This window comes from Miscanthus floridulus, chromosome 10 (genome assembly GCF_019320115.1).
Source record: "Miscanthus floridulus cultivar M001 chromosome 10, ASM1932011v1, whole genome shotgun sequence".
Lineage (NCBI taxonomy): Eukaryota > Viridiplantae > Streptophyta > Magnoliopsida > Poales > Poaceae > Miscanthus > Miscanthus floridulus.
Window position 1 is genome coordinate 138,157,781 of NC_089589.1, and position 22,253 is coordinate 138,180,033.

General features: G+C 49.7%; 3 protein-coding genes and 1 pseudogene across 3 annotated transcripts; 2 read left to right on the plus strand and 2 right to left on the minus strand.

Annotated features, from left to right (window-relative positions):
• Window positions 1–2,242: 2,242 nt before the first annotated feature.
• Window positions 2,243–3,263, minus strand: LOC136489781 (pathogenesis-related 5 protein Jun a 3.0101-like; annotated as a pseudogene).
• A 95-nt stretch (window positions 3,264–3,358) lies between these two features.
• On the plus strand, window positions 3,359–4,083 carry LOC136485823 (Bowman-Birk type trypsin inhibitor-like). Its single transcript, XM_066482648.1, has 2 exons — window positions 3,359–3,509; window positions 3,639–4,083. The coding sequence occupies exons 1-2, from the start codon at window positions 3,437–3,439 to the stop codon at window positions 3,893–3,895; spliced, it is 330 nt and encodes a 109-aa protein (XP_066338745.1). The 5' UTR covers window positions 3,359–3,436; the 3' UTR covers window positions 3,896–4,083.
• A 10,617-nt stretch (window positions 4,084–14,700) lies between these two features.
• On the plus strand, window positions 14,701–15,538 carry LOC136485824 (Bowman-Birk type trypsin inhibitor-like). The gene is made up of 2 exons (XM_066482649.1): window positions 14,701–14,824; window positions 14,954–15,538. Exons 1-2 carry the CDS (start codon window positions 14,752–14,754, stop codon window positions 15,199–15,201), a joined length of 321 nt encoding a protein of 106 aa, XP_066338746.1. The 5' UTR covers window positions 14,701–14,751; the 3' UTR covers window positions 15,202–15,538.
• A 1,799-nt stretch (window positions 15,539–17,337) lies between these two features.
• On the minus strand, window positions 17,338–20,954 carry LOC136485825 (laccase-15-like). The gene is made up of 7 exons (XM_066482650.1): window positions 20,920–20,954; window positions 20,562–20,799; window positions 20,294–20,445; window positions 19,844–20,091; window positions 19,628–19,747; window positions 18,066–19,070; window positions 17,338–17,646 (listed from the first exon to the last, which is right to left on the minus strand). Exons 2-7 carry the CDS (start codon window positions 20,697–20,699, stop codon window positions 17,510–17,512), a joined length of 1,800 nt encoding a protein of 599 aa, XP_066338747.1. The 5' UTR covers window positions 20,700–20,799; window positions 20,920–20,954; the 3' UTR covers window positions 17,338–17,509.
• Window positions 20,955–22,253: the final 1,299 nt, after the last annotated feature.

Below are 22,253 nucleotides of genomic sequence, written 5' to 3' on the forward strand. Positions count from 1 at the left end.
ATTAGACATGACGTGCTCATCAGCCATGGCTAATCTGCACGCGGTTTCGTAGAGCATAACCCATAATTCAGGGTTCTCCTTGCCGTCGTACTTTTGAAGTTTCTCGAGCTTGAAGTTCTTGGGCCATATGACTTGGCGAAGGTGAGAAGTAAACTACTTCAAACCTGAATGGCCATGGGTAGTATCGTATTCCATACGGCAATGGCTTTCGTGGGATGCACGATCGTGGGCTCTCTGGTTAATGCGATCGCGTAGATCGCGTTCTCCGAGGTAATGGCGGAGATCGTTATTGCCATCGCGGCGATCCCGGTTGCCACCCTGGTTAACCCTGCGACCGCGGATATCACGGCGATTGTCATGGTTGTCTCGGCGGTTGTCGTCCTGGTAGTTGCGGCGGTTGTCGTCCCGACCACCATCATGGCCACCGTTTCCGCCTTGACGGTTGTCTGAGGGGTCATCATTGCGCGAGCCACGTTGGTTGGGTGGCTGTGAGCGACTTGAGTACTAGCGGCTGTGGCTTGACTCGACTGAGACGGATGGAGCCCAGGCTTGATTTACAATCTCTGCGGTCTGGGCCATAGCAGCCGTCAGGTAAGCTTGTATATCATCGCGAACTGCCTGGGTTTCCGGGGTATTGGGTAGTCGTTGCATTGTCGCCATAGCAATAGCTACGTTGGCGCTTGGAGTCCTGAAAACCTGTTTGTCCCCCACCCTGTCGAAGGCATTGTTAAGGTCGCGTGGCTGGACCCTTATGCGTCGTGCCTCCTCTTCTGCCTCAGCTTCGATTTGTCGGCGATTAAACCGGTCAATATTGCGTGCTTCACGTGCCAGCCTTTCTTGTTCTGTTTCGCCAACTGCCGGTGGTTCGTCATTACTGACAACATTGATCAAGTCCCCTCGCCTTGGTGGGAAAGACGGGAATCGTGGGAACCCCGGGGCGTGGTCTGGGATATCCAGATCGTATTCAACGCCTTCATCGTCATGATGCTAGAGCTCGGTGTGGACGGAGGCATTAGATACGATGCCAGACGAGGAGCTGGAGCCCCCCTCTTGAACTGTGTGGACGGATCCTTCTTGATAATCCTCAATCCAACCCATGTTGATGAGGTTGCGCAGGCCGTAGGGCTGGGCCTGGTAGTTCTCCATCGAGGCTTCGTACTCGGAGAGCCGGAGACCCGTCGCGGAGGCTGGCCGGCGACGAGCGGAGCGCCCTTCAGGAGTAGATGTGACCACGAGATCCGTACCGAGTCGTGTAGGATGACTGGCCCGAGCTAGTCGGGTAGATCTGTTGTGGGTAGTGGTTACCTGCTCATTAGGTTGACTTTGAATTGAACTTACCAGAGCTAGGGTTTCAGCAAGTTTGGTGCCGACCCGATCGATGGAGTCGAGCAGGTCGGTGTTGTCGATGTGCTTCCCTTTGTAGCGAGGAAGCGGACGACGGGTTGTCGGCGTGGCTGAAGATGATGCGGGCGTGGTCGGAGCCAGATCCACCGTGGTCGGAGCCGTAGCTAATGCAGGTGAAGCAGTGGTCGACGCAGATTGAATCCGCGCCTCCTCCGTGGTCATGGCGATGAAGTCGTCGGAGCCAGTGGTCTAGGTGATCTGGCCGATGGTGAACGTGAGGCCGTTCGGCGTAGCCATGGAGCCGGGGATGATGACCATCTTGTTCGCTTGGAGAGCAGTACGCACACCCTCTACCTGGCGCGCCACTGTCGACGAAATATGGTTGGCAGTCTACCTAGGGGTATGCCCAATGTAGTAGATTGTCGGCAGACAGATGCGCAAGCCACAAACAAGATGGTGATGCAAGACAAACACGAGGTTTTATCCAGGTTCGGCCACCGTGAAGGCGTAATACCTACGTCCTGCATCTGATTGTATTGCTGTATGTCAATGAGAGATGTTTTTTAGAGGAGTCCCCTGCCCGCCTTATATAGTCCGGAGGGCAGGGTTACAGATCTGGAAACTAATCCTAGCCAGTTACAATTGCCATAGATGGCCGGATAAGGATTCATATTCTAACCGACCAGGATCTTCCTTGATCTCCAAATCTGCCTTGATTCCTTGCACGGGATTCCGAACAGGTTGGCCAGGCCACGCGTCGTCTTCTAGTGGGCCGGACCCCCTGATCCAGGCCGGTCCAAGCCTAGCTGTAGTACCAGGAGGTACCAAATATGTGGGGATAGTACCAAATTAGGTGGAACCAGTACCAAAATAAGTATGCCGTGATCTATTTTTTATTTTATATTTTATTTTCGAATAACAGTAAATCAGTCATTTTAGTATGTATATATACATGTATTTCTGGTTTTAGCTTCTCGCAGGCGCTGGCGTAGCCGCCGGGCACCTTCAGCGCGGCGGGGCACTTGGCGTTGACGTCGGCCTTGCAGCTCCGTCCCTTGCCGCCGCACTGGAAGCTAGCTAGGACATGGGCACGTTGAAGCCGTCGACGAGGGAGATGTCGATGTAGTCCGGGCCGTTGTTGTTCAGCGTGTACTCTCGGCCAGCGTCGCGGGGGTTCTGTTGGACACAGTGCACGCCAGCGCGCCGCCGCAGTCCCCCGTCTGGCACGTCCCGCGCCCGCTGCGATCGAAGGTGCACCCTGTGCGCGCCCACATCCGCACAGCGCCGTGCCCGCTGGCACCTGCACGGTCCACGTCTTGCCCAGGTCCAGGCGCGCGCCGCCGCCGGGGTGGGCCGCCGGCCACCGCGTGTCCTTGCAGCCATTGATGTCGTTGAATGCATGGTGTGGTTGCGTGTGGAAATTCCGAAGAAATTCCACAAGATGCATTCGTGTTTGGCATGCTGTGGATGAGGTGTAGTACAGCTATTGATCAGGTCAACACGTCTACGCCCCAAGATTACACGGGGTAACTCTACGTACAGACATAGTCAGTCGAGGGTGCAGAAACTCTGCTCTTCCGATCCAGCGGTGCGCAGAAAGGCATGGCCATGGGATTATTGGGTAGTGTAGGATCAGGTGCAGAAAGAGAACTTACTATTTTTTCGCCCTGTTTTTTCGGATTGATTTTATAGGTGGTTTCTGAAGATGACCATCAGTTAGATCCCTTTTATTTACACTGGTGGTTGAAAACTACCGCCGGTGAAAATTCCCTTTACACTGGACGAAGACCTTTACACTGGATGTTGAAAACTACGGCCAGTGAAAATTCCCTTAAAACTGGCGGTTGCAAACTACAACACCTAAAAATACTCTTGACACCAGCGGGATCAAAATACTGCCAGTACAAATTAATTGATTTATATCATCAGTAAAAATAATTTGAGTACTAGTGAAGTCTGGAGGCCTGGGGCCGGGGCATCTGTGACGCTGGAAGCCTCCCTCCCCTCCTATAAGAAGACCTTCAGCCTCCGTAGGAGGAGATCCAAGCAACAAACTTGGCATTCTCGCCTGTTCTTGCCAGGAGAAAGAAAGATGAGGCCTCAGGTGATACTCGTCGTCACTCTGGTTGCTCTCGGCGTCTTCGCCGCTCTGCCGCTCGGCGAAGGTGACGACGAGAATCCTTTTGCCGTTTAGTTTAATTTTCATCAGGATATATACACATCACTACTTGTTATAGGATGCATGCATATGCACACGACTAGACATTTTGACTAAACATGCGTATGCACACCAGGCTCGTGGCCGTGCTGCGACAACTGCGGTGTTTGCAACAGGAAGTTCCCGCCGGAGTGCGAGTGCAATGACATCTCGGTGCACGGGTGCCACCCGGAGTGCAAGAAGTGCGTCAGGAACACGCCCACCATCCCTCCCGGCGGCGGCCCCGGCCCCGTCGTCACCTACCGCTGCGCGGACATTCTCACAAACTTCTGCGAGCGCCGCTGCACGCCGGCCCCGCCGCCGGAGGCGGCGTTCCTGGGTGGTGTCTTCTGATGGCATGGTACGCCGTCGATCTGCGCTGCAAGCATGCATGCCAAGTCGAGTTTGCTTCTCTCGAGCTTCGTCAGAGAAGAAATAAAATAAATGTCGCCGCTCTGCTCGATGCTTGCTGATGTACTTCGTCAGTGTATTAGTACTGTTTCTGAAATAAAGAGCCATGCATGATGCATGCTATGCCCAAAGCACAGTTATCGTGTCGAGTCATGAAAATATATCTTGGGTACCTCTGTTTGTCTACCGATTCGCCTATTGATACGCCTCAGCCTCCAGCCAGGGCCAAAATAGATACCACCAAGAAAGCAGTAGACAAAATTATAATCTCTAATGGACCCGATTCCACTATCATGGCCTTTGTCCATTATAAGAAAATCAGCAAGATTTGTACTTACTGTGCAAGTTTTTTTTTCCCACAATGCTTTCAACTGTCACATTCGTGAAAGTAGAATTTTATCAGCTTCGAAAAATAGGAATAATCAGCAAATCCTTTTTTGATGTCTATGGCCCTTGGATGACACAAATTCCTGAGATCTCCATGCACCAAGTCCACGCTCAAATTAACTCCGCAGCTACCAATTGCCCTCTCCTCTGTCAGCTAAAGACTAGACTTTGCTGCCCTCTCCACTGGTGCTGCGCAGAGTCATGGGCGCCACCGCCAGCTCCTTGCTTCCACGGTCAACGATCCTGCACTCGGTCAACAAACCAGATGCCTCCCATTCACTAGCGAGAGCATGCAGACAGCGGGCCCCGTATGATTACATTTCCTTCTGCATGTACACGGCGTCCAACGAACGGCCGCGTGGCGTTTGCGTCCACGGTCCGAGAAGTATAATAGCAGGCTGTAAGCCGACTAAATGCTGAGGTGGATGAGAGAGGGGAGGAGAGAGAGGAGAAGCGGGCTGTAAGTTTACAGCCGGCTTTGACACAAGAATCAAGAAAGTCTGTGAGAAAGATAAGTGGACCATGTATTAACTGTAAAGAGCTAACTACTATATAAGTAGGCTGAGAGAAGGCCGTAAGGAACCTTACAACCAGCAAACCAGCTGTATTATTAGCCTCGCTCTAACGCTCACGTTTCTGAAGCACGGAATGCACGCGCCCGCTGTCACGGCTGTTTGCCTGCACGACTGTCCTTCCTCCTTGCTAGCAATGCCTGTGCTGCAGTCCTCCCTCCTGTGCTTGATGGAAGGTCTGACCAGGCTCTGTTGTCTTGTCTGAACTTTGAAAGGGCCGGCATCAGACCTTCTTGTTGGTCAACAATTGCTGCACGCACAAGAACCAGATGGGAAACTGGCCATGCCGTGCACGGCATAGGGCCTCGTGAAGATGCCACTCCCCACGCCGATGATGACACGTACGGTCTACTTTATTTTCTATAAGAATACCCACCTTTGCCATTATTAGAGGTAAAAAGAAGGGGCAAAATCTATTATACTTTAAAATCTACGTATAGCAAGCAAGAAAGGAGAAGATAAATAAATTATTTTCCCTACCACGTGCGGAAGGGATCCTCGCGATTGACGTGAGGAGGAAATAAGAGGACGCCGCCTCAAGACGGCGCCACGCGGCACCGGCCGCCGGGTAGCTGCCTTGTGGTCGCCGTGCCGAGCAAGCAAGGAGGATGCCAACAAGCGCAGGCACGACTGATCACATCTTTGATTGCCAGGATGCACACAAGCTGGCTGCATGGGGAACGCCAGGCCTTTTGGCTCTCCGTCAACGGCATACATTTTGGCTCTCCGTCAACGGCATGCAGAGCTCGCTGGTCGGCTCTCGAAGATTGGAGCGGACGCATTTATCAGCAGCACCAACTGCAGCATGGGCAGGTTGTGCACGAGCCGGACGGACACGGACGACGCGTTCAGTAGCATCTTCATGATCAACACCTCCTTCATCTATCAACGTCCGAGGCTCCCGCAGATCATCGCACGGTCTGCGCAGTCCACTGGAGATGGAAGACGGCGCATTCCAGAAGCGAGGAGGGTGATGGCGTGCACGTTGTCGCAGGCAGGGATTAGTCTTCTCGACGTGGTCAACCGGATTGGTGACACGGTTGATAACCAGAGGAGTCGTGGTGTTAAGATTGTAGGGTTCAGGTCTTTTGATCTGAAGTACGATTGATATGTTGTACTCCACCAAAACGATAGTTATCATCACCTGAAGGAAGATCGGGAGCCCCCATCCCCATCGACCATGGTTCCCCGTCGTCCTTCTCACGACGGTGGGGTTGGTGCCGCGAGGGTCTCCTCCGGTCGAATGGCCTCGCGAATGATGTATGGCCTGCAAAGATAGCAAACCAAAGTTACCTTCTCCCGGGGCATTAGCGAGGTCGGCTCGCCGGTGCCCATGCTCGAGAGTCCTTATTACAAAACAGGGCACACCTGCGGTCAAAGGCGGCGGAAGCCCTAACCCGTCTGGGGTCTAGTCCGGGGTGATAGCAGGGTACTTGTTTTAGGAGACATATATTTTATGTCTGTCTCTGTTAATATTTAGGCATTGTCTCGTAAAAACTTTTATGTAGTAGTGAGAGAAACCAAATTTAGACCCATTTTCATTGGAGTTGAAGTTCTGACAAAATGTCCCTCTACCAACACACCTGTTCCCTCTTCCAATGGTTGGTATATAGAAGTATGTATTACACACCTGTGCTTCGCTGTTTGCAAGTTTGCAACACACGGCCCCATTCGGCTTACCTTAAATCTGACTTGTTCGGCTTCTTTTTCAGCCGGAACAGTATTTTTCTCTCACAATATTTCAGCCAGAACAGTGTTTTTCAGTCAATTTCAATCAAGTTTCAGCAGGCCGAACAGGGCCTGTTGAGATCGATTTTATAGCCAGTAGTTCTGTTTTTTTTCATTTGTATTTAAATAAGAGTTTGTATTTAAAGGATGGTAACAATTAATCCTGTACTTATTTAAAGGATGGTAATAATTGTAGAGGCAGTGTGTGTACAGAAACATCTTGACGACGCACGTGCATGCACGTTGTGTATATTGTCTGCAGTAGATGTTGCTGCTGCGACGCACGTGCATGCACGTGTTGTGTATATAATATCGTCTGCATTGGATGTTGCTGCTGCGACGCACGTGCCTGCAGTGGATGATGCTGCTGCGACGCACGTGCACGCACGTACATCATGTTGGTGCTGCGCGTGGCCAAGGACTTGTTTAGATTGAGGTTACGAGGCTTTGTTTAGATTGCCTCAAAATTCTAAGTTTTTTCACTCTCTCTTCATCACATCATTTTTTGGACGCATACATGGAATATTAAATGTAGATAAAAAAATAACTAATTACACAGTTTGGTTGTAAATCACGAGACGAATCTTTTGAGCCTAGTTAGTCCATAATCGGACAAAGTTTGTCAAATATAAACGAAACGTGCTACAGTGTCCAGATTACAAAAATTTGCAATCTAAACAAGGCCCGAATCAGTATTTGGCACGGTATCACTTTCGTTTGTATTTGATAATTATTGTCCAATCATGGCCTAACTAGGCTCAAAAGATTCATCTCGTAATTTACAATCAAACTGTGTAATTAGTTATTTTTTATCTACATTTAATACTCCATACATATGTCAAAGATTTAATGTGATAGAGAGAGTGAAAAAACTTGCAATCTAAACGAGGCCTGCACTCCCAGCGTCTATGATTCACAACATGCGGATCCTACAGAGCACGACAAAAGAAGTAATGAGATAGCACGTGCGATTACCGGTGGCTGTCTCCTTTCTCCTTGTAAGGCACCACCCCGGTAGAGGCTAACACTCTTAATCACTTTAATACAAATAAAGTAATTCATATAGATTAGGAAATATTGAGACTACTACTCACACAATACAAATTATCAGTACTTGTGGTTTGCACAGATTTTTTTTTCTTTTTTAGCATACACTACTGGACTCGCATGCTTTGCCGAGGGCCTGACCAGAAACCCTCGGCAAAGGCTCCCCTCAGGGAATTTTTAGATGGCGAAGGGGTCTTTGCCGAGGGCCCTTTATCGGGCACTCGGCAAAGCCTTTGCCGAGGGCCAGGACGGCCCTCAGCAAAGAAAAGAAGCCATCACGCGCCGGCGCCGTTGGCGGTTTCTTTGCCGAGGGCCGACCCTCGGCAAAGAAATGGTTTTTTTTTTTGAATTTTTTTTGCCGAGGGCCGGCCCCCGGCAAATAATTTTTTTTTAAAAAACCTTTGCCGAGGGCCTCCTCCCTAGCCCTCGGCAAAGAAATTTTTAGGATTTTTCCCAAAAAAATCTTTGCCGAGGGCTATTGCAGGGCCCTCGGCAAAGGTTTTTTTTTAAAAAAATTATTTGCTGAGGGCCGGCCCTCGGCAAAGAAATAGTTTTTTTTTTATTTTTTTTAAAACCTTTGCCGAGGGCTGCTCCCTAGCCCTCGGCAAAGAAATTTTCAGGATTTTCCAAAAAAATCTTTGCTGAGGGCTATTGCTAGGGCCCTCGGCAAAGGACCCTTCTTTGCCGAGGGCCTTGGTCATTGCCCTCGGCAAAGAGGCATAAATTTAAATTTTTTTTTGTTTTTTGCATTCCATCGACACAAGCATTTCATATATATACATATATATATATATATCACACAGAACTCATTTTCTCACAATATATCACAACCATAATTGTGAACCACAAATCACAATATATTACAACGACAAGTCACATGTTCATCATCATTCACATGTTTATTACGACAAGTTAATTAAATCCAAGCACAAGTCACAACCATAAATCACAAATCGCGCTAAAGTCCAACCACATCACCTAGCACGAGTCCTCATCAAGCTAGCCTATGAGACGATGGTGAAGGAAAAGCAGGATCACCCGGTGACGCACTAGCGGGTTGATTGGAACCCGCGGACGGAAGCTGCACAAAGGAGCAGAGATTGCATGTGTGAGTAATCCGGGAAAACAGTTTTGGAACTTAGAGATTGCATCTAGTAATCTAGGAATACAAAAAGATTAGACTCAATTGAAAATTTCGGCAGCACCTCCCCTGCACGGGGAGGTTTCCAAAACCTGCAAGAAACAACGGCACGAACGCCGACATCCACAACGACACGAACGCCGACATCCACAACAGCACGAACGCCGACATCCACAATGGCACGAAGGCCGACTTATATGCAAAGCACAAGCGAAAAGTGAACTTTCATACTTACAAGAGTAGTTGCAGGAGTAGGAGGTGGAGGAGCTGAAAACTACACAGGTACACCCGATGCTTGCCCAAGACTTTGCATGATCACCATCATCTCCGCCATCTGCTTCTGCGCGGCCTCGAACGTGACCTTCTGGGCCTGCAGCTGTGCGGTCAGCTCCGCGTTCTGCTCTTGACTTTGCCTTCTTGTTTCTTGCAGCTCGGCCTGCAATATTTCACTCCAATGTATCAGTAATGCAAATCTAATTTAGGTGTGTAAATATCTACGTACGACGAGTAAAACAGGAATTACCTGTAGTGCTTGGACCTGCTGCAGTGCTGGAGAAGGCCGTGGACGTATGAGCTGGCTGGAGCTCGTGCTCTGTGCTCGGATAGCGTCGAGGGAGGGAACAGTGGTGGAGTCGATGGCGCCGTCTGCAATCCACAGCCGCCCGTGCTTCTTGCCTCCTCCGAGCCTCATGATCGCCTCTACATCAATGGTCTCAGTGCGCACATTGTAATCTTCCCCATAGATCTCCCTTAGCGTTGACGTGTACTCTTAGACTTTAGTGTACACGTTCGGGTCGGAGTACGCCTGGGGCGGGGCAGCTGAGTCAAAGGAGACAGAGGATGACGCCCTGCCCATGTGGGACATAGCCCACACAGAGAACTCCGAGACCTCCTCGCCCGGGTGCGCAACCTCCTGCGAGAAAGACGGGAAGATGGTGAGAAATCAAGCAGAATTGAGCGTCAAAATAAATGAAAGAAATCACTTACGTATGCTTGTTTGTATCCGGGGAGGTTACGGCTGCCTTGATGGTGAGTTGGACCTTGCCTCATCAGACGCTGTTCCCGCTGCCTCTCGTGCGTGTCAACAAAGTCCTGTGATAACCACTTGTCCACGATCATGGCCCAGCACTCGTGATACGATCGGCACCACCAGGGAATCACCTACAAGTCATCGAGTATTTGACATATAAGAAGATGAAATTGAACCTACTTAATATCAAAATGAATCATTATGAATGTTATTCGCCTACCTCAAGGTACTGGTCCCGGGTCAGCATAATCCGTCTTGCTTGAGGCTTGGGGAGGGACTGCCTAAGTACCGACCTGTTGTCACATTTGCTGCAGGGACACCAAACTAGAGAATGTCCTCCTGCTCCTGGGCCAAATGCATGTTTCAAGAAATCATCTGTCCCCTTCACCCATTCATAGTCGTAGTCACTCCCGCTTCTCCAGCCCGTGTACATCCACTAACGGTCCTCCATCCTTTAACATTTACAGCATAGAGTATTGTGACCATCAATTGCATCTACGCGGTGTTCCTACAGTCTAATAGGTGAGGATATGTCCTAATCCCACCCGCGGATGCATAGATGAGGTCAGTTTCCATGCTCCGCTCCTCTCCGAGATAGAATTTCGGCAGCACCTCCTCGCTGTTCTCCCGATACACGTCCTGTAAGGGAGAGTGTGTATCCGGAGAACAACAGGGAGGTGTTGCCGAAACTCCTTCTCAGACCGGAGCGGACCATGGAAACTAACCCATCTACGCATCCACGGGCTGTCCAAAAAAATGTGGACAATCCGAAACAGATACGGTCGCAGATACGCAAAGATCCGCATACCTACGACCGTAGCTCTTTCGGACGGGAGACGCCTAACTGGGTTACTCGCGGGCTACGACAGACATGCGGAAAAAGAGGTTATTTATACCTAGGGTGTCGGTGAAGTAAGGCTAGCGGGGCAGTGGCGAGGTGACGCAGTGCAGGCAGAACCGCGACGTCGACGAAGACGATCGGGGTCCTCCGGGTCCCCTCCGACGTACTCTTCTCCTGCATAAAAAGACAATAGGTTATTGTTTGTTCAAAATTTCGGCAGCACCTCCCCTGCATGGGGAGGTTTCCAAAACCTGCAAAAAAAACGACACGATGGCCGACATTCACAACGGCACGAAGGCCGACAACCACAACAGCACGAAGGCCCTCATATCAACTTACGGCACGAAGGCCCACACAACCACATACGGCACGAAGGCCGACAACGAGAGTTTTACCTAGGGTTGCGGAGGAGTCGGGCGTCGCGGTGCGGGGGTCACTTTCTTCTCCGGTGAGGTCGAGCGGCGTTGGAGTACTCCTCTCCCCCTCTTCCCTTTCTTCTCTCCTTTTCCTCTTCTTCTCCATCTCTTCCCCTTCCTCCTTCTCCTCTTCTTCTCCTTTTCTTCCCCTTCCTCCTTCTCCTCTTCTCCTTCTCTTCTTCCTCCAACTTCACCCTCTGCCTCCTCCCCTCCAACAACAGCCGGTGACAGGGGCGACCTAGGGGCTGGGGTCGGGGCGGGAAGGCTGGCGAGGGGGGGCGCCGGAGGGCCGGCCGGGGCGGCCGACCTCCCCTTGCTCGACGGAGACGGGGAAGGGAGGCAGGGCGCGACCTCGGGCGCCACTGGGTGTGGTGGGGCGGCGTGCTGGTGGGGCGGCGGGGCGCGCTGGGCGGCCGAGCGTGGGGCGGTGGGGCGCGCGGGGTGGCCAGGTGCGCAGCGGCGGGCGCGCGACAGCGGGGTGCGCGGCGGTGGTGGTGGAGGTGCAGGGCGACCGGGGTGCACGCGCGGCGGTGGGGCGTGCAGCGGCGGGCGCGCGGCGGCGGGGTGTGCGGCAGCGGTGGTGGAGGCGCGGGGCGGCCGGGGTGCGCGCGCGGCGGTGGGGCGCGCGGGGCAGCCGGGCTCGGGGCAGCCGGCGCGTGAAGCAGCGGGCGCGCGGCGGCGGGGTGCGCGGCGGCGGTGGTGGACGCGCGGGGCCGGCCGCGAGCGGGCGCGTGGGGAGGGAGATGTGGTCGATCGGGATTTTTTTTGACAAGATTTCGATCGGGAATTTGGGCTGCGGCCCGATTTAGGTTTGGGCCCTTTGCCGAGGGCCCAGATCCAGGGCCCTCGGCAAAGATTTTTTTTACTTTTTTTTTAAATTCTTTGCCGAGGGCCACGGGCCAGGCCCTCGGCAAAGAGCCCTCGGCAATTTTTTTGGTTTTTTTAGCCCAGTTTTTTTGTGGTGCTACAATACATTGTTTTGAACTCAATTTTAAAATTTAGGCCAATTTTGACTTTTTTTGTATATTTCCTTAATTTATTTCGATTCTTTGATTTTTTTCGAATATGTCAAATTTGAACTGCAGGTGCATGGAATATTGCAATGTAGTGTTTCAAAAAATGTTATTCATGTTAATTGGTGCATGTTGAGTCCCTATCCACGAACTCGCATCAAATTTCGCGCATCTTCTTCGTGTAACATGACGACCGACTTGCTGGAAATGTGTTTTAAAATTATATAAAATCCATACGAAGTCCAAAAATCACGAAACTTGGCGAGATGTCATGTTATCGCATGTGTAGGCTGTGGTAAAAAATTGAGAAGGTTTCGAGCGAGTTGCGACGTCGGATGCCTGAAACCCAGACATCTCCACATGTGCATGTGGAGATGTCTGGGTTTCAGGCATCCGACGTCGCATGTGTAGGCTGTGGTAAAAAATTGAGAAGGTTTCGAGCGAGTTGCGACGTCGGATGCCTGAAACCCAGACTGGGTTTCAGGCATCCGACGTCGCAACTCGCTCGAAACATGTGGAGATGTCTGGGTTTCAGGCATCCGACGTCGCAACTCGCTCGAAACCTTCTCAATTTTTTACCACAGCCTACACATGCGATAACATGACATCTCGCCAAGTTTCGTGATTTTTGGACTTCGTATGGATTTTATATAATTTTAAAACACTTTTCCGGCAAGTCGGTCGTCATGTTACGCGAAGAAGATGCGCGAAATTTGATGCGAGTTCGTGGATAGGGACTCAACATGCACCAATTAACATGAATAACATTTTTTGAAACACTACATTGCAATATTCCATGCACCTGCAGTTCAAATTTGACATATTCAAAAAAAATCAAAGAATCAAAATAAATTAAGGAAATATACAAAAAAGTCAAAATTGGCCCAAATTTTAAAATTGAGTTCAAAACAATGTATTGTAGCACCACAAAAAAACTGGGCTAAAAAAACCAAAAAAAAATTCTTTGTCGAGGGCCTAGCCTGGCCCTTGGCAAAGGGCTTCTTTGCTGAGGGCATCGCCTCGAGCCCTCGACAAAGGGCTTCTTTGCCGAGGGCCTCGCCTCGGGCCCTCGGCAAAGACGATTTATAAAAAAAAAAATTTGGTCGAAAAACTGGTTCAAAAAAAAATCTTTGCCGAAAAACTGGTTTCACAGAAAAAAAACCTTTGCCGAGGGCCTAACGGGTGGCCCTCGGCAAAGCTTGACGGGAATGGCCGCCGTGACCCAACGGGCCTAATTTGCCGAGGGCATCTTATTTGATTTGCCGTGGGCCTGTCTTTGCCGAGGGCCGTACCCTCGGCAAAGGCCTCTTTGCCGAGGGCCGTTCTTTGCCGAGGGCTCCTGTGGCTGGCCCTCGGCAAAGAGTGTCTTTGTCGAGTGCTCGAGATTTGGCCCTCAGCAAAGCCTCAGGCCCTCGGCAAAGCACGTGTTTCCAGTAGTGATAGATCATCTTCTCTCCCTAAGCATATGTAGCTTCTGCAAGCCACTGTGACAAATACAAAACATCTACTTTTTTATCCGATCCTATATGACACTTGGGGCTGCTGGCCCAAAAAAGCATCGTTGGGGAAAGCCTAGATATAGATAGAGATGGAATCTTGTGGGCCACAGTGGCTAAAGACAAGTATTACTAGTACAAAAAACAATTTTCACTAACGTCACCTGCTTTTTACTAGCGGCAAATAAAAGGAGAGACGACAGTACAGTGCTCTTTTGGGCCCATGCCCAAGAACTGCTAGTGAAACCCCATTTTTAACAGTAGTCTGTATAACACAACCTTCTGTAGAAATGTTTGTATTATTTTTCTGGTAGCTGAGTTATTAAGCTACTTTTCTAGTTCGTCCTGTTTTCTGGATTGATTTGTATGGGTGGCTTCTGAAGATGACCGTCCGTTACATCCATTTACACTTGTGGTTGAAAACTACCGCCAATGAAAATTCCCTTTACACTGGCAGTTGAAAACTACCGCTGGTGAAAATTCCCTTTAACACTGGCGGTTGCGAACTACGACCCATGAAAATACTCTTCACATTAGCAGTATTTTAACTACTGCTAGTAGAAATTAATTGATTTATATCATCAGTAATAGGGCCTGTTTAGATAGATTAGGACTAGTTATTAGTCTTGTCTAAAAATCAGCCAACTAAAAATTAGCCAGATAGTTGATAGCCTTGTTTGGATCTTCAACTAAAAATTAGCTCATAGACAAAAATACCCTCCCTCATACCTTTTCTGCCTCACCTGGCTATAAAGAAAGTAAAGGACAGTGATGACTTTTTTTTATATTTGTAGCACTAGCTCTTTTTATTTGGGTTTGAAGGACTAGTGAACTAACAACTAGTTGAGATTTTGGCTTATTAAACTTTAGCCCACCCATTAGCTCTTCTGTTTGGATCTTCAAGGGCTAAAGTTTAGCAACTAGTTGTTAGCCCATGAGATCCAAACGTGCCCTAAAAATATTGAATACTAGTGAAGTCTGGAGGCCTGGGGCCTGGGCATCTGTGACCAAGCCGCACTCCCCTCCTATAAGAAGACCTCCAGCCTCATACAGATAGCCGCATACGTAGGAAGGAAATCCAAGCAACAAAGTTGGCATTGTGGCCTGTTCTTGCCAGGAGAAACAAAGATGAGGCCTCAGGTGATACTCGTCGTCACTCTAGCTGTTCTCGGCGTCCTCGCAGCTCTGCCGCTCGGCGAAGGTGACGACGACAATCCTTTTGCCGTTTAGCTTTATTTTCATCTGGATACATAGATCACTTGGTACGATGTATGTATGCATGCTGCGTGCACACTAGACATCTTTGACTAAACATGCGTCGGCACACCAGGCTCGTGGCCGTGCTGCGACGACTGCGGCATTTGCAACAGGGCGCTCCCGGCGAAGTGCCGGTGCAATGACATTTCGGAGCACGGGTGCCACCCGGAGTGCAAGAAGTGCGTCAGGAACACGCTCACCGCCGACGACGATGGCACCGGCCCCGTCCGCGCCTACCGCTGCGCGGACATGCTCACAAACTTCTGCCAGCGCCGCTGCACGCCGGCGCCGGCTGCGGCGTTCCTGGGTGAGGTCTTCTGATGGCATCGATGGGCCGCCGTCGATCTGCTGCAAGTGGAAGCGGGCATTTGCCATGCCAAGTCGAGTTTGCTTCTCTCGAGCTTCGTCAGAGAAGAAATAAATAAATGTCGCCGCTCTGCTCGATGCTTGCTCTTGCTCGTCGTCAGTGTGTTCTAGTACTGTTTCTGGAATAAAGAGCCATGCATGATGCATGCTATGCTCAAAGCACTGTTGGTTGGTTTTCGTTTACCAGCTAGCTATAGTTCGTCACGTTAGGTCCTTTGATTTTGTTCCCTTTGCAGCTGTTATCGTGTCGAATCATGACAATATCTTGATTACCTTGTTGTATTGCCCACAACTTCTTGCGATGTTTTGCCAGGCAGGCTCACGAACTAATAATTCTTCTACCAAATGCAAAAACATTTTTGTGATGTCCAGACGCACCAAATGCTGCAGCTGCGCATCAACCATTCCCACCGGACACAGACGGGGAGGTCACGGGGCGTCTGAACTCGGGTCCTTGGACACAGAGCGACCCACATGCAGCCCTGCAGCAAAATGGGTTTCCAGCATCAAACATACTTATAGCACATATAGGCCCCGTTCTTTTCGATGAAAAAATAAACCGAAACACTGTTCCAGCTGATGTGTTGTGAGAGAAAAATATTGTTCCGGCTGAAAAAATAAGCTGAAAAAGACGAATTATGAGAGAAGCGAACAAGGCCATATAATACTCAGTGCTGAGCTCCAAAAGATGCCCCATCACATGTAGCCAAGGCCAAGGCCACGGGCTCAGCACGAGGGCGCACATGTGTGGCCCTTTAACTCTCCTTCTCGAGCACACACTAGCTTTCTATTTAAGTTGAGCACCTCCATAGTGAGTTTCCCTTGTGATGCTAATTCGAATTTCACTTAGTGTTAATTGTGGGCCTTTAGAATTCTTTGATTAATTGTTAGACCATTTATGGGACAAGCCCAATTAATCGAACGGCCAGGACAAGAAAAAACACTAATATTCAACATGTTTACTGGTTGGTTTTAGCCAAGGTTTATCAGCCAGCCAACAGTATTTTTCTCTCACAACAAACCAGCACCAGCCGGGCTTATCAGCCCAGAAACCAACCAGCGAATAGGCCGATTGTACCAAAGAAAAACAATAAACTAGAGAAAGAAAGAAATTAAAAAAAACTTTAAAAGCAGCTTGAGCAATACTACTTTTGTGGCCTGTTCCCTAATGTCAACATGAGCAAAACCTAATATATGGGAAGAGAAATAGCTCCCTATATATTAGATCTACATGCATGAGACCTGGCACCCCACTTTTTTTTCCTCGAACAATGCATGAGAAAAGTGATAAGTTCAACATCAGTACCGGCTCAAGCCATGAACCGGCGGTGACATCATTTCTGGTTCGTGACTTCACTATCGGTTTTTGAGGACTCCTAATCATTTTTGGATTTTTAATTTAAGAACCGGCGGTGAAGGGTTATCATTGGCGGTTTCAGAGCAATCGGTAGTGATGGGCTGGTAGTGAAGGTCTGTTCTGCGGTAGTGAGCCCGTGCTCTTGAAAGCACAGGTTGATGAACTAACAGAGCCCTAACTCATGCTGTCTTGGGTCCTTGGAGCATGCCCATTCATGCACCACCGTTTCCTTGTTGAGAAACCATTTCTTCGTCTCTCGTCATTAACTCTCATGTTACGTTAGATTTTTACATACTCCACGTGACAAAATATTTAGTGCTATGAAAACTAGCTGAGGTGTGGGAGGGGTAAGAACTGCCCTCATTGGATGGAGATAGTACTGCTAGCTGCATTGGTGTGCCTAGTTGTACAGGGATCAGCGTATAAACTAGGTTGAGGTCAGTAGGAGTATTATATGTTTAAGTAAGCTAGCTAGTTTTTTGACCACGTTGGCAGCAGCGGCGTGGCTCATAGCAAGTGAGTTATTTGTGGTCGTACGTGTTTGGAAGACACCATCTTTACCGTCACAGCCTAGGCATTGAGCTGGTGTGATAAAGTAGAGCTATAATTCAGATAACATTTGTAGCAAATATGTACGTATTTCTTTTCTTATGCATGAACACATTACAGACAGATGCTTACACATACAAGCACCATAATGAATATTTGAGCAAGCTACATGAAAATGACACGGATACATTTATTCGTCTCTAAGAATACATACATTATTAATTCATAAATTAATTGGTTTATTCGAGAGCTACTAACAGTGGAAGATTATCTTCTAGATAGACTCCATATGTCTCTTGAGACTTCGCTGTTCTAAGTTTGGATGAGGTAGAATTAACTCGGAACAGGAGATTATTGTCATGGACTTCCTTCCATGAAACCCGGTGGTGGTGGAGGGAGGGATGTATTGGGTGTTGGCCCATCCTCTACAATGAACACTGCAGCCATGCCCATCGCCAAATGGAACTCGAAGTGGCAATGCATGAACCATGCCCCTGTATGCACCAAACAAAACAAACCATGAATTAGATCTCCTTGGAGTTCAACTTCTGTGTCCAACTAAAAAAATTATGACAAGATTCAATCTTTTCAAAAAAATGTAAACCTCGTTTTTCAAGAAGTCAAATGTTCTCGTCATAAATATTAGTGAATTTTATATAATTCGTTAAATTTATGACTATTTGACTTCTTAGAAAGCGAGATATATTGTTTTTGGGATGTTAGAGGGAGTATATTTAAAGAAAACCATAAATTACGTTATAACATTTTAGTGGTTTATTTATAACATCAAAATAGTGAATATATAGTTGGTCAAATTATCTTTGTAGACTATATGTCGATGTCATGCTAAATGCCACAAATTTTGTACCAGTGATTGAACGGACGCACACGCAAATCAAACACACGTACTAACCTGGATTGTCGGCGACAAATCTGATGGCCGCCCAGCCAAGATTGGGGACGAGGACGGTGTTCTTCCTCGCCGGGTTCACCAGGTTGAACTTGGCTTCATCCTTGGCCGCGTCATAGTTGCCGATCCCCTGCGCGAGGACGAACATGTCGTGTCCATGGAGGTGCATCGGGTTGGAGTCGCTCTGCAGCATGGCCGTGCTCTGGAACACGATGTCCACCACGTCGCCGTGCCTGAACCGCCGCACCACCGTCGCCCTGGACGTCGGCTCCAGCCGCATCTCCACGGGCCCGAACGGGATCAGGGCCGGGTCGGTGTAGTTGAACGCGCTCGGCGGATGGTCGGGGAGCCCCGCCGTGCCCACCACGCCGTTGCCGCCCCGGCGGTAGTAGTGCGCCTCGAGGATCGGCGTCGCCGTCGCGTCGTGGAAGGAAACGTTGTTCATGTTTGCAATCAACTGGTTGCTCTTCGGCTCGTCCCCTCTCTTGCACGACTTGCGGCCGTGCCGGCAGATGGAGCCCAGCCCGAGCGTGACGTAGAGCCGCTCGTCTGCGCGCGCCGGCACCCGCGCGCGCTGCCGGTGCCGGAGGCCCGTCAGGTTGCCGTGGAAGTAGAAGGACTTGATGGTGTCGTGCTGGTGCGGCATCTCCGGCGCCACGACGTCGGCGCGGCTCGAGTTGGTGACCCCGCCGGTATACTGCAACGTCCCTCGGGTGGCGAACTCCGGTGTCTGCGTGTCCGGCGGAGGCGCCTGGATCGGCTGGGCGGCGATGTAGTACCTGCCGGGTGCCGCGTCGGCGACGACCAGGGCGTCCATCGTCTCGCCCGGCGCGATCACGATGACGTCCGTGGTGTAGGGCGTGACGTAATTGGAGTCAGCGGCGACCACCGTGAACTTGTGCCCGGCGATCTTGATGAAGTACTCGGAGAAGAGCGCTGCGTTGATTATTCGCAGCAGGTACGTCTTGCCGGGCTCCACGTCCAGCACGTACCCATCTTCGAAGACGCCTGCAAATTCAGCACCTTGTGAGTAAATTTGTTCATATATGTACCATGTGAAAGGAATTCTTTTGGATCTGCATGGACATATATCTACGCATATGTAGCTAGGTATAGTAGTATACTCGTGCAGTTACAAAATAAATGATGTGCTTAGACTTTAGACAACAACATCATATACAAGGATAAAACTTTGACTAATAATATGTTATATAAAATATTGGTTAACAAACAATTTAATAAATTAACTGTGTTTTATACAAATTTGTTCATATCATTTTCAAATATCTAGTCTCAACATAAATGAAATAAATTTTGAACCAAACATTTACAACCTGAATGAAAGGGGGGGGGGGGGGGGAGTATATAATAAGGCCGGTCTCAATAGGCGTTTCATAGAAGTTTCATGGACATTAAATAAGGTAACATGTCATAATATACATGAAGAGATATGATAAATAATTGATAGGATGAAATGAGTTTCATGGAATAATACTTGTCTACACTGTTTTTAACGTATAAGAGTCTGGGAAATGGCCTAAGAATAAGAGGGGTTGACTAGCTACCGGAGCAGTTGAAGAGATCTCCAAGCTTGCCGTTGATTGTGGACCCACTGGAGAATTCGTCATATAGACCTCTCGAAAAATTCCTGTCCACCGCTGCAAGGTCCTTCTCCCACCATTCCCCTGCCATGCACATATATCACAGCAGCTCAGCTGAGAAACTCTGCTGAATTGCTGGTAAGTGATATTTATTTATTCATTCATCGGTGAAAAACAAACCTATGAGAATGGGGATCTCTTTGTGAGGCTTGGGAAATGGGTAGGAGGCGGCGCCGTTCCGGGGTCGTATGATGAGAGCGCCATAGATGGTTCCCCGGAGGAAGGCGTCGTGGGCGTGCCACCACAGGGTGCCTTCCTGTCCGGCGACGTCGAACTGGTAGGTGAAGTTGCCGTTGGGCCGGATGGGGCGTTGTGTGACCATCGGCACCCCATCGTTCCAACAGTTTCGCATCTGATACACTCCATGCCTGGATGAACGAAAACGGGCTCAAATATAGCTAGCACTTTGAATATCTACGTCAGGTTGGAGTTATATGTCTATGAAATTATTTAAAGGAACTGTCTAGTTATATAGTACATATAACGTAGGAATAATAAGATTGTTAATTAAAGGAACGAAAATCACAAAAATATATGCCGAGCTTTTAGAGGGTTTAACAATTGAGATACCAATGGATTGTGAGGTTGTAGGGCGACTTGTTGACAACGTGCACGATCACTGTGTCTCCCTCGGTGACCTCTATGGTCGGCCCCGGCAACTGCCCGTTCACCACAGTGACCGGAATCTCGTTGCACATGTGCGTCATATTCACCTGGCTCACCTGCTCATCAATCAATGCAATTCCACCAGCGCATGCATGCATGCCCACAATGTTCAGTAACACACTTCAGCAGCAGCAAATTAAATAATACTGCGAGCTAATGGTCGTGCTCATACCACGAACGTGTGCTCGACGGTAGCCGCCGCCACCGGCGGTACGGCTGTGGCCGAGAGAATGATGGAGACGGCAACAACGGTGACAGCAGCTGCCATCGGGGACAGCAACGACGATGACGATGACCGAAATGGTTTCATTGTGTTGTTTTGCTGTGCTTTGTATAGTTTGTTTCAAATGCTCTGCACGTCTACTTCTATATGTGGTGTGTGTTGATATGTGGCAGGATGTATGTTTGAGCTGAATATATAGCAGAGCAGACATGGTAGCGTCCTCAGGAAGCAGCATGATCTATACGACTAAATAAAATAAATAGCAGCAACCTGATCCGGTCAAGATGGAACTAGTACGTGTAGTTACCTGCGTAATCACAGTTGATTTCAGAAGTCTAAGCACGTGGCTTTGTAATCAATCCTAACTGAGGCTTTGCGGCGCCACCAATCACTGCCTTGTCCCATGAATCATCCTTGCATATTATTACGGCAACAATAGGAATCCATCGGTCGTTCCGAGATCACCCCAACACCAATGCCATGAAGAAATAATACTTATGAAATGATCTCAGCCAAACATATCTCCTTCGTGCAACACAGCAACAGGCAAATGGGACTCCACCAAGAAGCAGTCAAGAAACTTCGAACTGGAAAGCAGCCTCGACGACGACGACAGCGGCAAGTGCATGGACATCGTGCCGTACAGGTACCAGCAGCACAATAACGGGAAAGCTGCGAGCCATGGCAGCAAGCACATGCACTCCTATGAGGATGTGCATTGGAGAAGAAGCAAGGAGAGCACCACGTCGATCTCCAGGAGCCGTACGTTCTCTCTCACAAACACGCCGTACCACAGCGATTGGCTGCCTACGACCGCGCCCAGGCCCGGTCCTATCAGTTCAGAGACCTGGAGCGAAGCTAGGAAGATGGGCCCTTTAATACAACTCTAAAAAATTATTCGCTGCCCTAGTTAACATCATATCCTCCGTAAGGATTCCTAAATCCATGTATTCTAATGAAAAAGATTGGGGTGAAAAGCAAATTAAATCTTGATTAAATATATATACTTGGCATACATCAATCAAAGGGGAGCAATTATTGGGTACCTCCGTACAAAACTTTGAATGTCTTGTCTACGACTGCCCTAGTGCCTGAACGGAGAGTGGGCTGGGCGCCGCCGGCCAGCAGCCGCGCGCTGGTTGCTCCAGGACGTAGGGGCACACAACCGATCGACGATGGCACAAGCACAACGCGCAGTCGCTGGTCGCAGCGGAGCGGCCGCGCGGCAGAAGGGCGAAACTCGATGCGTCGACGCGGAAGCCAAAACGATGGACGCGTTTCACTTTCACGTACGTGCCTCTCCGTGTCCTGGGCTCCTGGCTTTCCTATGGGCTATTGGGCTCCTATACCTACAGCTTACATATATGGGGTTGGGGCCCCTTGAACTCGAGGGCCCTGTGCCACCGCACTGTTCGAACCCCCCAGGGCCGGGGCTGACCGCGCCCCGCCTCCGCCCCGCAGGCTGCCAACACCCCGTGCGACGCCGAAGCACTGCGGCCCGCGCGCCGCTGCCGTCCTGTGCGCCGCGCGTTGACGCCCCATGGCCTACGTGTCGTCGCCGCCCCACGTGCTGCTGCCGCCGGACTCCGCTCGGTTGCCGTCCTGTGCGCCGAGCGGCACGGCATCCGCACCACGGGCTTG